We start from the raw sequence: 13,224 nt of genomic DNA on the forward strand, positions 1-13,224 counted from the left end.
AGAGGCTAATGCTTTATTAGGGATTCACTTCCGGGAAATCTAGAGTGAAGGACTGAGCTGGCCTTAGTTTTGCAAAAACACACAACTGGTTGCTCATCTGGCAGAACATCTTTTTAAATTTTTTTTTAAAATTTTATAGAATTAAAAAAATTTTTATTGCTATTTCCCCAATACAACTTTTTTTTTCCTACTGTGCAGCATGGTGACCCAGTTACACATACATGTATGCATTCTTTTTTCTGCCATTATCATGCTCCATCATAAGTGGCTAGACATAGTTCTCAGTGCTACACAGCAGGCTCTCATTGCTAATAATTTTAAAGGTCGCTTTCCATTTACAGTTAATACAAAATATTGGCTGTATTCCCCGTGTTGTACAATATATCTTGGAGCCTGTCTTATACCCGTTAGTTTGTACCTCCCCTTCCCCCACTCTTATCTTGCCCCTCTCACTCTCCTTATAGGTAAGCACTAGTTTGTTTTCTAAATATGTGAATCGTCTTCTTTTATCTCTTATTTTGCTTCAGAATTATTGGAAGAGTCAGCATGGGTGCAAGCATATAGCACAGAGCCCAGCCTGAAGGGTTCTTCAGAGACCCTGGCTTTCTCTCCAGAAAAGGGACGTGTCATAATCCAAGACTGCTGAAGAAAAATTTCTGCAGTACATAAAATTCTGCCTGTAGGAATAAAGAACAGTATGCACCTTTCCTTTTAAATGTTTTCTATTTTTCTTCCCTCTTTCATGTGATGGTGGATAAATGGCAGGCAAAAAGCGAGAACTTCAGTTACAGGTGGGCATGACGTTCCAACAATTCTTGCCTGGTGCCTTGGCATTTGAGACCTTTTACAGAGCTTCCCTTTTTGCAGGCAGTCATCGATAATCAAAGCCTATGGGATGAGATGTTGCAGAACAAAGGCCTGACAGGTACTGGGGCTCCCCAGTTTTTCAACATCTGGAGGTGGGCCTATGGAACCTCATGACACCCCAATACCAAGCACCACTCCTCACTTTTCAGAGTAAAGACCTGCTCTGTCTTTATCCTGCCCCTGCCCCCAGGATTGGGATAAGCTACTCTTCTAAATACATTGACTCCGTTCTTTCACAAATACTGTCATTTCTTCCAGTGATTGATGTGTACCAAGCCTGGTGTGGACCTTGCAAAGCCATGCAAACTTTATTCAGAAAATTGAAAAATGAGCTGAATGAAGATGAAATGCTGCATTTTGCTGTAGTAAGGATTTCATTTCCGTTAAACTGTTATTTTCTTGTCGCTTTAAGGACTGTCTTAATTTAAACAATCTGTCAACTCTTCAAAATGGACAGTGTTTACTTGGCAGCTTTACTATATATTTAATTCTACTGGATCTGAGAACAAATGTGATTTTTATCCCATTCCTATAATTCTGAGGTTATATACCATGGTCATGAATATTAGAAAAACACAAAAATGGGTATCTGTCTATTGCCCTGTTTCTTTTCACCTGATTGTATGATGTGTGTTCAGACTACAGGCTGCAAATGCCATTTACTGGATAGCACAGAGTAGGAATCTGGGCATTTACCCAGTTAATAATTTAAAAATGGTAGTTGGTTTTCACGTCGTGGCGCAGTGGTTAACGAATCCGACTAGGAACCATGAGGTTGCGGGTTCGGTCCCTGCCCTTGCTCAGTGGGTTAACAATCCGGTGTTGCCGTGAGCTGTGGTGTAGGTTGCAGACACGGCTCGGATCCCGCGTTGCTGTGGCTCCGATTCGACCCCTAGCCTGGGAACCTCCATATGCCGCAGAAGCGGCCCAAAGAAATAGCAAAAAGACAATAAAATAAAATAAAATAAAAATGGTAGCGATTTCCCCTCCCTTATTTGCCTCCCAAATGTGACAATGGATTAAAATGTTACAGCTGAACTCACTGTGTTGATTATTCAGTTTATCCACATCAAATTATTAACTGCTTAGAGTTTTGTTGTCTAATATGATAGCAACTAAGCAAAGTGGCTTCTGAGCCCTTGCAATGTGGCTAGTGTAATTGAGGAATGGAATTTTTAATTTTAATTAAAGTACATTGATTAAAAACCAGATACTCTAGTTAACCGTAAAACTTTTAAGTTGTTTGGGACAATTGGATATGTGAATCTACATCTTTGACTGTGAACTTTATGAAAGCTAATTAGAGATTAATTTTTTTTTTTTGTCTTTTTGCCGTTTCTTGGGCCACTCCCGTGGCATAGGGAGGTTCCCAGGCTAGGGGTCGAATCGGAGCTGTAGCCACCGGCCTACGCCAGAGCCACAGCAATGAGGGATCCGAGCCGCCTCTGCGACCCACACCACAGCTCACAGCAACACCGGATCCTTAACCCACTGAGCGAGGGCAGGGATCGAACCCACAACCTCATGGTTCCTAGTCGGATTCGTTAACCACTGCACCACGGTGGCAACTCCTGAGATTAATTATTTATGATTAAAAGTTAGCCCACAAAGTGTGATGTACTCTAAATGTAAAATATACACTAGATTTTGAAGATGTGATATATTTCATTGACTTCATGTTAAAATGATCATTTTTGGATTAACTAAAATATATTATTAGATTATTTTCACCTGTTTCATTTAGTTTTTAAATGTAGATATCAAAGAATTTAAAAGTATATATATGTAAGTCGCATTCCATTTCTACTGGACAGAAACATATCCAGACCAGCTAGACCTAAGAAATAGAAGCAGATAACTCATATATCTCTATCTCTTCTCCCTAAAACTCATAATCCCTGAAGGCAACCTGAAACTCCCACCCATTGCATGTTGTCATGGGTCCACACCGTCCCACCCAGACCTTGGGATCAATTTGCTTACTGACCTCAACTTGTGTTTGACTGTCCGTCATCCCCTTCTGCAGCCACATTGTTTATAGGACTCGGTTCCAGTTTACAAATAAGCAATCTAAAGCTTACAAAGTCACTTCTTCCTATCTTTTCCTCTCAAAGACTGGGGGTTGCAAAGGAAAAAAATCTACAGAACCCATAAAGAACGAATAAAGAAAAGTTAAAAGGAGAGAGCACGTAGTTACACAGTCATTAGATCTGTTCGTCCAGAGGTTGACTTTGTCTTCGGAAATAAGGGCCCCATAATTTTTTCAAGGGCAGCATTCCTTAACAACCTACTGCACTCTGAATAGTCAGAATGACCTGAGTAGAGCTGGACTAGTCATCCTAGATGTGGTCCTTGACAGAGAGGAAAGGTAATTTCAGAGGATAGAGAAAGAGGCCTCAAGGGGATTGCCATATGCGGTAGACGGGGTTGGTCTGAGAAGTAATAAGACAAGATGAGATGGATCTAACAGCAGGCAAATGGATCATGGAGAATCAAGGATCAGAAAATTCTTGTGAATCCCGGCAGTTTTTCTGGAAGTGATACAGGGCACAAGTTCATGGTCTAGGGGTTGTGAGGAGACTCCTGTAATCTGAAAGGAAATTGAGTCAATGGGGAGAGACTGACAACAAGGCAGACCCCTTGCTCACCCGCCAGGCTACCTGGAAGGGAACTGGGGCTTGGGAGAGAGGACAGTGTAACTTGATGCTGTGCTCCCAGGTGGTCTGGATTCATAAATCCCTCCTTGTTTACGGAGCCTGAGTCGGCACAAACCTGGAGTATGTACGTGACTTGGACAAGGCAGTGGAGGCTGAGGAGTGGGTGCAGAAGGATGAACTCACCTGGTTTGTTGGGATCCCATTTCAGCACAGCTCAGAGCTATGTGAGGATACAGGTGTTAAGAGCACCGCCTCCCACTCAGAGTCTTCTGATCTTGTCCTCTCAGCGGTACCCCAGCCAGCCAGAATTCCTCAATCTACCTCACAATGAGTCAGCTCCATCATTATGTCTATCCCACTAGGAAGTGCTAGTAAAGTCTTTCCAAAACACTTCCAAAATGTGTTCATAACGCTAGTAGCATCCATTGGATTTAACAATAAAAATATTTGTGCACTCTGAATGGTTTCTCTTCTGAGCATATCCAACAATAGCGCAATCACATAGATTGCTGCTATTTTTCTCCTAAGACCCTGCTCATAAAAGGTGAAAAAATTGTCTCCAATTTATTTCCTTGGGAGCGGCAGAGGGGCGCCCTCTGCTGGATATTTTTCTTTCTGCAGTTAACCAAGGAAAGGGAAACTTCCTGGACTTGTAAACTAGATACGAACTTACAGAGTACAAACTTAGAGTACAAACTCATAGTACAAACACCTACGAGGTTGACTACTTAATGAAATCACCCTAAGCTTAAGAGTCAGTATAAAATTTTTTCTACTATGTGCCTTTTAAACACTTGAAAACTTGTACTAACATTGTGCTTATACATATAAAAATTCAGTAAATATTATTTATTATTCCTTAAATATTTTTATAGTTTTAAAGTAATATTATCACCACATTCTTTGTTAATATTTTATTATAATGTAAAACTGGCAATGATTTTACCTAGATTACTTTTAAACATAATCTTTGAATTTTTCCCTTTAATATAATAGATTATTTTCTTTCAACTCTTTTTCGTTTTTCAAGGCCGTAGAACTGTATTATTTATTTACATATGTATTTGTTTATGTATGTATTTATTTATATTTTAATTTTTTCAGCTATGCCTGAGGCATGTGGAAGTTCTCAGGCCAGGAATCAAACCTGAGCCATAGCAGTGACAATGGCAAATCTTTAATATCTAGGCCACCAGGGAACTCCAGAACTTACATTTTTTAGAAAAAGAGAGAAAGAAAGGAAGAGAGAAATAAATGAAGGAATGAAGAAATAAAGAAAATGATGTAGAATTCAATATGTTACAACAAGATTGTGACACAACCCCTCTGGCTGACACAGGGTTAAGGGACGCTTACCATCTTTGGCTTCCCCCCGCACCATTCTTGGCCACAGTTGAGGACCCTCTAGAAATCTCAGTTTGCAAACAATCGCCTTGGGTTACAAAACATCACTCTTAATAGGAGACCCTACCAAACGCGACTCATTCTGATACCTGGCCCAAGGGATGTTCACGTTAATATGAAGGAAAATGCTATTATTTAACATGCAGTTGTCAATAATCAGTTGAGGACAACTTGAACTTTGCGAGAAAACTTTAAAATCAAAGACTTTGAAATGTGATCACTGATTTATTCGAGAAGCATTTAGCAAGCTCCTTTTTCTGTTTGGCCTGTGACTGATGACGGGGAGGGGTGATGTGCAAAGGTCATTTATCTGTACATGTAGCTTTTACAGAGGACATGAGCTAGGTCCACATAGCGGTAGTACAAGACTGAAATAGATGAGAGGTGCCCCAGAAAAGGGCCGTGAAGTGCTATGTGGAGGGGAGATGGTTTGCAGCATGAGAGAGCAAGGCGGACTGCTTGGAAGAAGGGCACTGGAGCTGGGTTGGAAAAGGGCAGGTAACGAGGAAATCGAAGGTGGTGGTGTAACCTAGACGGCAAGGAGATGCAGGTCGGGTCCATAAAGGTGAACAGTGAGAGGTAAAGGTTGAGGTCAAATGATGCAGGGCCTGAATTGCCAGTAAGTGCAATTTGATCCTAAAAACAACTATAACATACTCAGGAAATGTTGTAGTGAACATAAAACATTGTACATATCTCTGCATTTTCTGAATATAGCATTATCAAAATACATGCATATAGTGTCCTTTATTATTTTATAAAATATTTTTTTTCAGGCAGAAGCTGACAGTATTGTAACTTTGCAGCCATTTAGAGATAAATGTGAACCTGTTTTTCTCTTCAGTGTTGTAAGTACATTTATCATCTCAAGTGTGTTATCAGATTCCAGTTTACAGCTAAAGAGCATGTACCTTTGTAAAATTGCTGGGACTTTTGGCCTTAAATTTCTTGTCTATTACTATTTGAATAATTTGATCTCTAGAAGCTCATAATGGATTGAGAAGATTAGACTACCACACATTGAATTGATCAGGGAAAAGGAAATTAAAATAGTATTTACCTTTCCTAGGGAAATAATCAGAGATATGTATGATGAATTATTACTTTAGGAGTGAAAAAATGGAAATTTCTTAGATATCCAGCAGAAGACAAATTGGTTATAAATATTCATGTGTATCAATACAGGGAAATATTTGTATGACCACTATTTTGTAATATATATTGCTTTTATCTCTGTATTTGCAAAAGCATAGAAAGACAGGTAGTATATTCATCAAAATGTTAATAGCAGTTTTCTATGGATGCATGATTTAAATTTTCTTCTTATACTTTTCTATGTTTTCCAAATATTCCATGATAAACACACAATTTTAATAATTAGAAAAACCAGAGCTCCCATTGTGGCTCAGCAGGTTAAGGACTTGACACAGGGTCCTTGAGGATGTGGGTTCAATCCCTGGCCTCACTCAGTGGATTGAGGATCAGGTGTTGCCACCAGCTGCCTCATAGGTTGCAGATGTGGCTCAGATCTGGTGTTGCTGTGGCTGCGGCAAAGGCCTCAGGTGCAGCTCTAATTAGACCCCTAGCCTGGGAACTTTCATATGCTGCAGCTATTGCCATAAAAAAAAAATCAGTGAAACATAGTAGCTGCTGTTTTCTAAAAGAAGAGTATACAGATGTTTCCTGGTGGCTCAGCAGGTTAGGGATCTGGCATTGTGGCTGCTGTGGCTTGAGTTCCATCCCTGGTCCTGGAACTTCTGCATGTTGTAGGTGCACCCAAAATAAATAAATTAATTAATAAAAGAAGAGAATTCAGCTAAGTGCTAAGTTGTGTGACACACAAATCTCTAGCTGTGTGTCTACACAGTTCTCTAGTTGTGTAACTGCTACACAGCTAGAGAATTGAGATAATAAGGAAAGACTTCCCAGAGAGCGCTTGAACTCTTCCCCTGATGCTGAAAACTTTGGCATTTTTTGACATTATAAATAATTATTAAAAAAAACAACACTCCTCAGATATAACATTTTTCATTTGTTTTTTGAGGGCCACACCCATGTCATATGGAAGTTCCCAGGCTAGGGATCGAACTGGAGATATAGCTGCCGGCCTACACCAGATCTGAGCCATGTCTGCGACCTACACCACAGTTCACGGCAATGCCGGATCCTTAACCCACTGAGCGAGGCTGGGATCAAACCCACCTCCTCAAGAATACTAGTTGGCTTCTTAACCTGCTGGGCTACAATGGGAACTCCATAGATATAGCTTTTTGTTTATGTTTTGGGGTTTTTTTTTTGTCTTTTTTTTGCCTTTTCTTGGGCCGCTCCCACGGCATATGGAGGTTCCCAGGCTAGGGGTCTAACCGGAGCTGCAGCTGCCAGCCTACGCCAGAGCCACAGCAACGCGGGATCCGAGCCGCATCTGCAACCTAAACCACAGCTCACGGCAACGCCGGATCGTTAACCCACTGAGCAAGGGCAGGGACCGAACCCGCAACCTCATGGTTCCTAGTCGGATTCGTTAACCACTGCGCCACGACGGGAACTCCTTTTGTTTATGTTAAACAACATTCTTGCAGCTATTTCAGGGAATTGAAGCCTGGATTAATGGATAAAAACACTGCACTATAGATCTTGCTGTAAGTTGGATGTGTAGGATCTGATGATTTACATGAGGGCTCAGCCAACGTTTTCCATCATCGGCTACGTGGTGTTTTCAGCTTTGCAGAAATACAGTCTGTCTCGGGTCATGGTTTGCTGACCCCTGGCCTAGATGCAGTTTGTGGAATGGGCTTGGTGGGCTCATGGAACCATGGGGAGGCTTTCATAGCAGTAACTGTAAGGAGCCTGGGGCTGAGGAACAAAGCCCGGGCAGGGGGCCACCATGTAGAGTCTGGAGCTCCGGGATGGTCATCACCCTGCTGGGTCAGGTCTGATGGGCAGATCCACACCCACCTCCCCAAGACACCATCTGGTCCGTCCTCTCTTATCTGCAATCAGCGCCCAGAGTAGACGTCCATGCTTTCTCCCAGCCATATACATGCTCCACCTTCTAACACTCCGAATTTTCTTTTGCTGACTTAGTTCTCCGTTTCTCCCCTTGTCTCTCAAACCCTTTCACCCAGTGTCATCTGGAATTAATTATGCAATTGGCAAATATCCCAGGCATTTCACCCATGACGCTGAGCTTTTGTTCCGTTTCCTTGACTTTCCTTAAATATGTCTTCTTAGGAGATTTTTCTCTGCTGCTCAAAAATAGTGAATATTTTCTCAGATTGCATGTCTTTTTTTTTTTTTTTGGCCACTCCCTCGGCATGTGGAAGTTCCTGGGCCAGGGATCCAGCCAGAGCCATAGCAGTGAGCAGAGCTATAGCAGTGACAATGCTGGATCTGTAACCCACTGAGCCACCAGGGAGCTCCACATGTTGCATGTCTTGAGGTCAGGAGTAGAACTGAAGTTCCCCTTACTTCTCACTACCTTAATAACATTCCTTTCTCTGCTTGTCAGACCCCCTATCTGGCTGAGGCTCCTTCTCGCCCACTTTATTCCTGTCATTTGCTGCCTTTTCTATCAGTTCTGTAGATGACTGAAGACTTTGGTGTGTGGCTCAAAATCTTCCTCTCCAGTCCAAGTCCTGCCATCATGCCACCACTCTGGGACGTCAGTGTCCTGGCCTGGCCTCTCAATTGTTTTTTTGTTTGTTTGTTTCTTTTTATGGCCACACCCTTGATATATGGAAGTTCCTAGGCTAGGGGTTGAATCAGCACTACAGCTGCTGGCCGACGCCACAGTACAGCAACGTGGGATCCGAGCCACATCTGCAACTACATCAGAGCTCAGGGATCCTTAACCCACTGAGCAAGGCCAGAAATTGAACCTGAATCCTCATGAATACTAGTTGGGCTTGCTACTGCTTAGCCACAGTGGGAATCCTGGCCTCTCAATTTTTGACCTCTTAACTACCAATGAACTTTTTTCCCAATAAACCTCATCCACTCACTCCTGCATTCATACTTCAGACTATGTTGTCACCCATTGCTCCATGTTCCTAGTCATTAAGAATTTCAATCTGTGGCCACAAAACCACCAACGGCTTATTCTTAGCTGCTAACAAATTCATTCCAGTGTTTCAGCAGGAAAGCCTTTTTCAAGGGATCCTAGAAAGCCCACAGTTTATTGGAAGATTCCTTTTGGTGGGAAATGGTAATTAGACTGTCAAGATTCACTTAAACCTTTCTCAACTGGATCCTTCTCACTGGTCTTTGAATATGATTAAATCATTCCAATTAAAAAATACTAAAAAAAAAATACTCCTTTTTGATACTATGCCCCTTTCCAGCTACCACTCACCCCTCTTCTTTACCTCACAGCTGAACTTTCTTTTTATTGTTATTTCCCCAATACAATTTTTTTCTACTGTACAGCATAGTGACCCAGTTACACGTACATGTTTACATCCTTTTTTTCCTCCCATTATGATGATCCGTCATAAGTGATTAGATATGGTTCTCAGTGCTAAACAGCAGGATCTCATTGCTAATCCATTCCAAAAGCAATAGTTCACATCCATTAACTCCAAACTCCCAACTTATCCCACTCCCTCCCCCTCCCCCTTGGCAACCACAAGTCTATTCTCCAAGTCCATGATTTTCTTTTCTGTGGAAAGGTTCATTTGTGCCTTATATTAGATTCCAGATATAAGTGATATCATATGATATTTCTCTTTCTGACTTACTTCATTCAGTATGAGAGTCTCTAGTTCCAGCCATGTTGCTGCAAATGGCATTATGTCATTCTTTTTTATGGCTGAGTAGTATTCCATTGTGTATATATACCACATCTTCCTAATCCAATCGTCTGTTGACAGACATTTGGGTTGTTTCCATGTCCTGGCTATTGTGAATAGTGCTGTAATGAACATGCGGGTGCATGCGTCTTTTTAAGGAAAGTTTTGTCCAGATATATGCCCAAGAGTGGGATACCTGGGTCACATGGTAGTTCTATGTATAGTTTTCTAAGGTACCTCCATACTGTTCTCCATAGTGAATGTAAGCTGTTCTCCAGCTTACATTCCCACCAATAGTGCAGGAGGGTTCCCTTTTCTCCACACCCCCTCCAGCATTTGTTATTTGTGGACTTATTAATGATGGCCATTCTGACTGGTGTGAGATGGTACCTCATGGTAGTTTTGATTTGCATTTCTCTAATAATCAGGGATGTTGAGCATTTGTTCATGTGCTTGTTGGCTATCTGTATATCTTCCTTGGAGACACATCTATTCAGGTCCTTTGCCCATTTTTCCATTGGGTTGTTGCCTTTTTTTGCTGTTGAGTTGTATACATCATTTGTATATTCTAGAGATTAAGCCCTTGTCCAGTGCATCATTCGAAACTATTTTCTCCCATTCTGTAAGTTGTCTTCTTGTTTTCTTTTTGGTTTTCTTTGCTGTGCAGAAGCTTGTCAGTTTGATTAGGTCCCATTGGTTAATTTTTGCTTTTATTTCTTTTGCTTTGGGAGACTGACCTGAGAAAACATTTGTAAGGTTGATGTCAGAGAATGTTTTGCCTATGTTTTCTTCCAGGAGTTTGATGGTGTCTTGTCTTATATTTAAGTCTTTGAGCCATTTTGAGTTTATTTTTGTGTATGGTGTGAGGGTGTGTTCTAGTTTCATTGATTTGCATGCAGCTGTCCAGGTGTCCCAGCGATTCTTGCTAAAAAACTTTTTTCCCCCCCATTTTATGTTCTTGCCTCCTTTGTCAAAGATTAATTGACCATAGGTGTCTGGGTTTATTTCTTGGTTCTCTATTCTGTTCCACTGGTCTGTATGTCTGTTTTGGTACCAGTACCACACCATCTTGATGACTGTGGCTTTGGAATATTGCCTGAAGTCTGGGAGAGTTATGCCTCCTGCTTGGTTTTTGTTCCTTAGAATTGCTTGGGAAATTCTGGGTCTTTTGTGGTTCCATATAAATGTTTGTATTGTTTGTTCTAGTTCTGTGAAAAATATCATGGGTAATTTGATAGGGATTACATTGAATCTGTAGATCATTTTGGGTAGGATGGCCATTTTTACAATATTAATTCTTCCAACCCAGGAGCATGGAATATCTTTCCATTTCTTTGAATCCTCTTTAATTTCCTTGATTAATGTTTTATAGTTCTCAGCATATAAGTCCTTTACCTCCTTGGTCAGGTGTATACCCAGGTATGTGATTTTTTGGGGTGCACTTTTTTTTTTGTCTTTTTGCTATTTCTTGGGCCGCTCCCGCGGCATATGGAGGTTCCCAGGCTAGGGGTTGAATCGGAGCTGTAGCCACCGGCCTACGCCAGAGCCACAGCAACTCAGGATCCGAGCCGTGTCTGCAACCTACACCACAGCTCACGGCAACGCCGAATCGTTAACCCACTGAGCAAGGGCAGGGACTGAACCCGCAACCTCATGGTCCCCAGTCGGATTCTTTAACCACTGCGCCACGACGGGAACTCCCTTGAGGTGCACTTTTAAAGGGTATTGTATTTTTGTATTCCTTTTCGAATATTTCATTGCTGGTATACAGAAATGTGACTGATTTCTGAATGTTAATCTTATATCCTGCTACTTTGCTGAATTTGTTGATCAGTTCAAGTAGTTTTGGGGTTGAGTCCTTAGGGTTTTCTATATATCGTACCATGTTATCTGCATACAGTGACAGTTTTACCTCCTCTCTTCCTATTTGGATGCGTTTTATTTCTTTTGTTTGTCTGACTGGTGTGGCTAGGACTTCCAATACTATATTGAATAACAGTGGTGAGAGTAGGCATCTTTGTCTTGTTCCAGATTTTAGTGGGAAGGCCTTCAGCTTTTCTCCATTGAGTATTATATTTGCTGTGGGTTTCTCAGAAATGTTCCCTCTATACCCACTTTGATGAGCGTTTTTAATCATGAAAGAATGTTGGACTTTATCAAATGCTTTTTCTGCATCTATTGAGATGATCATATGGTTTTTGACTTTTCTTTTGTTAATGTGGTGTATGACGTTGATTGATTTGCGTATGTTGAACCATCCTTGTGAACCTGGGATGAATCCCACCTGGTTGTGGTGTATGATCTTTTTGATATGTTGTTGGATTCCATTGGCTAACGTTTTGTTGAGAATTTTTGCGTCTATGTTCATCAAAGATATTGGCCTATAGTTTTTTTTTTTTTTTTTTTTGGTGATATCTTTGGTTTTGGAATTAGGGTGACAGTGGCATCGTAGAATGTCTTTGGGAGTGTTCCTTCTTCTTCAACTTTTTGAAAAAAAGTTTAAGGAGGATGGGTATAAGTTACTCTTTGAATGTTTGTTAGAATTTGCCTGTGAAGCCATCTGGTCCTGGAATTTTACTTGTAGGGAGTATTTTTATGACATATTCAATTTCATTTCTAGTGATCGGTCTGTTCAGTTGATCTATTTCATCTTGATTCAGTTTTGGCAGGCTGTAAGTCTCTAGACAGTTTTCAAGTTGTCAAATTTGTTGGTATGTAATCGTTGATAGTATTCTTTCATGGTTTTTTGTATTTCTGTAGTATCTGTTGTGACTCCTCCTTTTTCATTTCTTATTTTGTTTATTTGGGTCTTTTTCTCTCCTCTTTTTGGTGAGTCTAGCCAGAGGTTTGTCAATTTTGTTTACCTTTTCAAAGAACCAGCTCTTGGTTTGATTGATTTTTTTCCATTGTTTTTTGAATCCGTATTTTATTGATTTCCTCTTTGATCTTTATCATTTCCTTCCTTCTACTGACTTTAGGCTTTTCTTCTTCTTCTTTTTCTAATTCATTTAAGTGGTGGGTTAAGTTGCCAATTTCAGATTTTTTCTTCTTTTTTGAGGAAGGCCTGTATTGCTATGAAATTCCCTCTGAGCACTGCTTTTGCGGTGTCCCATAGATTTTGACTGGTTTTGTCTTATCATTTGTTTCGAGGTATTTTTTAATTTCCTTCTTGATTTCCTCATTGACTCACTGATTTTTTTTTTAATTTTTATTTATTTATTTTTTTTATTTTCCCACTGTACAGCAAGGGGGTCAGGTTATCCTTACATGTATACATTACAATTACATTTTTCCCCCAGCCTTTCTTCTGTTGCAACATGAGTATCTAGACAAAATCCCATTGATTTTTTAGTAGCATGTTGTTTAGTCTCCATGTACTAGGTTTTTTTCTCATTTCCCTGTGGTTGATTTCTAGTTTCATGCCATTGTGGTCAGAGAGGATACTTAAAATAATTTCTATACTCTTAAATTTGTTGAGGTTATATTTGTGCCCCAATATGTGATCAATT

The 13,224-nt window shown here is 40.6% G+C and overlaps 1 protein-coding gene across 1 annotated transcript in view; it reads left to right on the forward strand.

The window, feature by feature from the left end:
- The first annotated feature begins 543 nt into the window (after positions 1-543).
- The window catches only part of NME8 (NME/NM23 family member 8), a 35,412-nt gene continuing 22,731 nt past the window's right edge, over positions 544-13,224 (forward strand). The window contains exons 1-4 of the mRNA XM_047753687.1: positions 544-791; positions 868-925; positions 1,126-1,232; positions 5,705-5,776. Of these exons, the coding sequence (XP_047609643.1) occupies positions 759-791; positions 868-925; positions 1,126-1,232; positions 5,705-5,776 (270 nt within the window). The 5' untranslated portion in view covers positions 544-758. The remainder of the gene's footprint in view (positions 792-867; positions 926-1,125; positions 1,233-5,704; positions 5,777-13,224) is intronic.

Source organism: Phacochoerus africanus, chromosome 11 (assembly GCF_016906955.1).
Source record: "Phacochoerus africanus isolate WHEZ1 chromosome 11, ROS_Pafr_v1, whole genome shotgun sequence".
NCBI classification, from domain to species: Eukaryota; Metazoa; Chordata; class Mammalia; order Artiodactyla; family Suidae; genus Phacochoerus; species Phacochoerus africanus.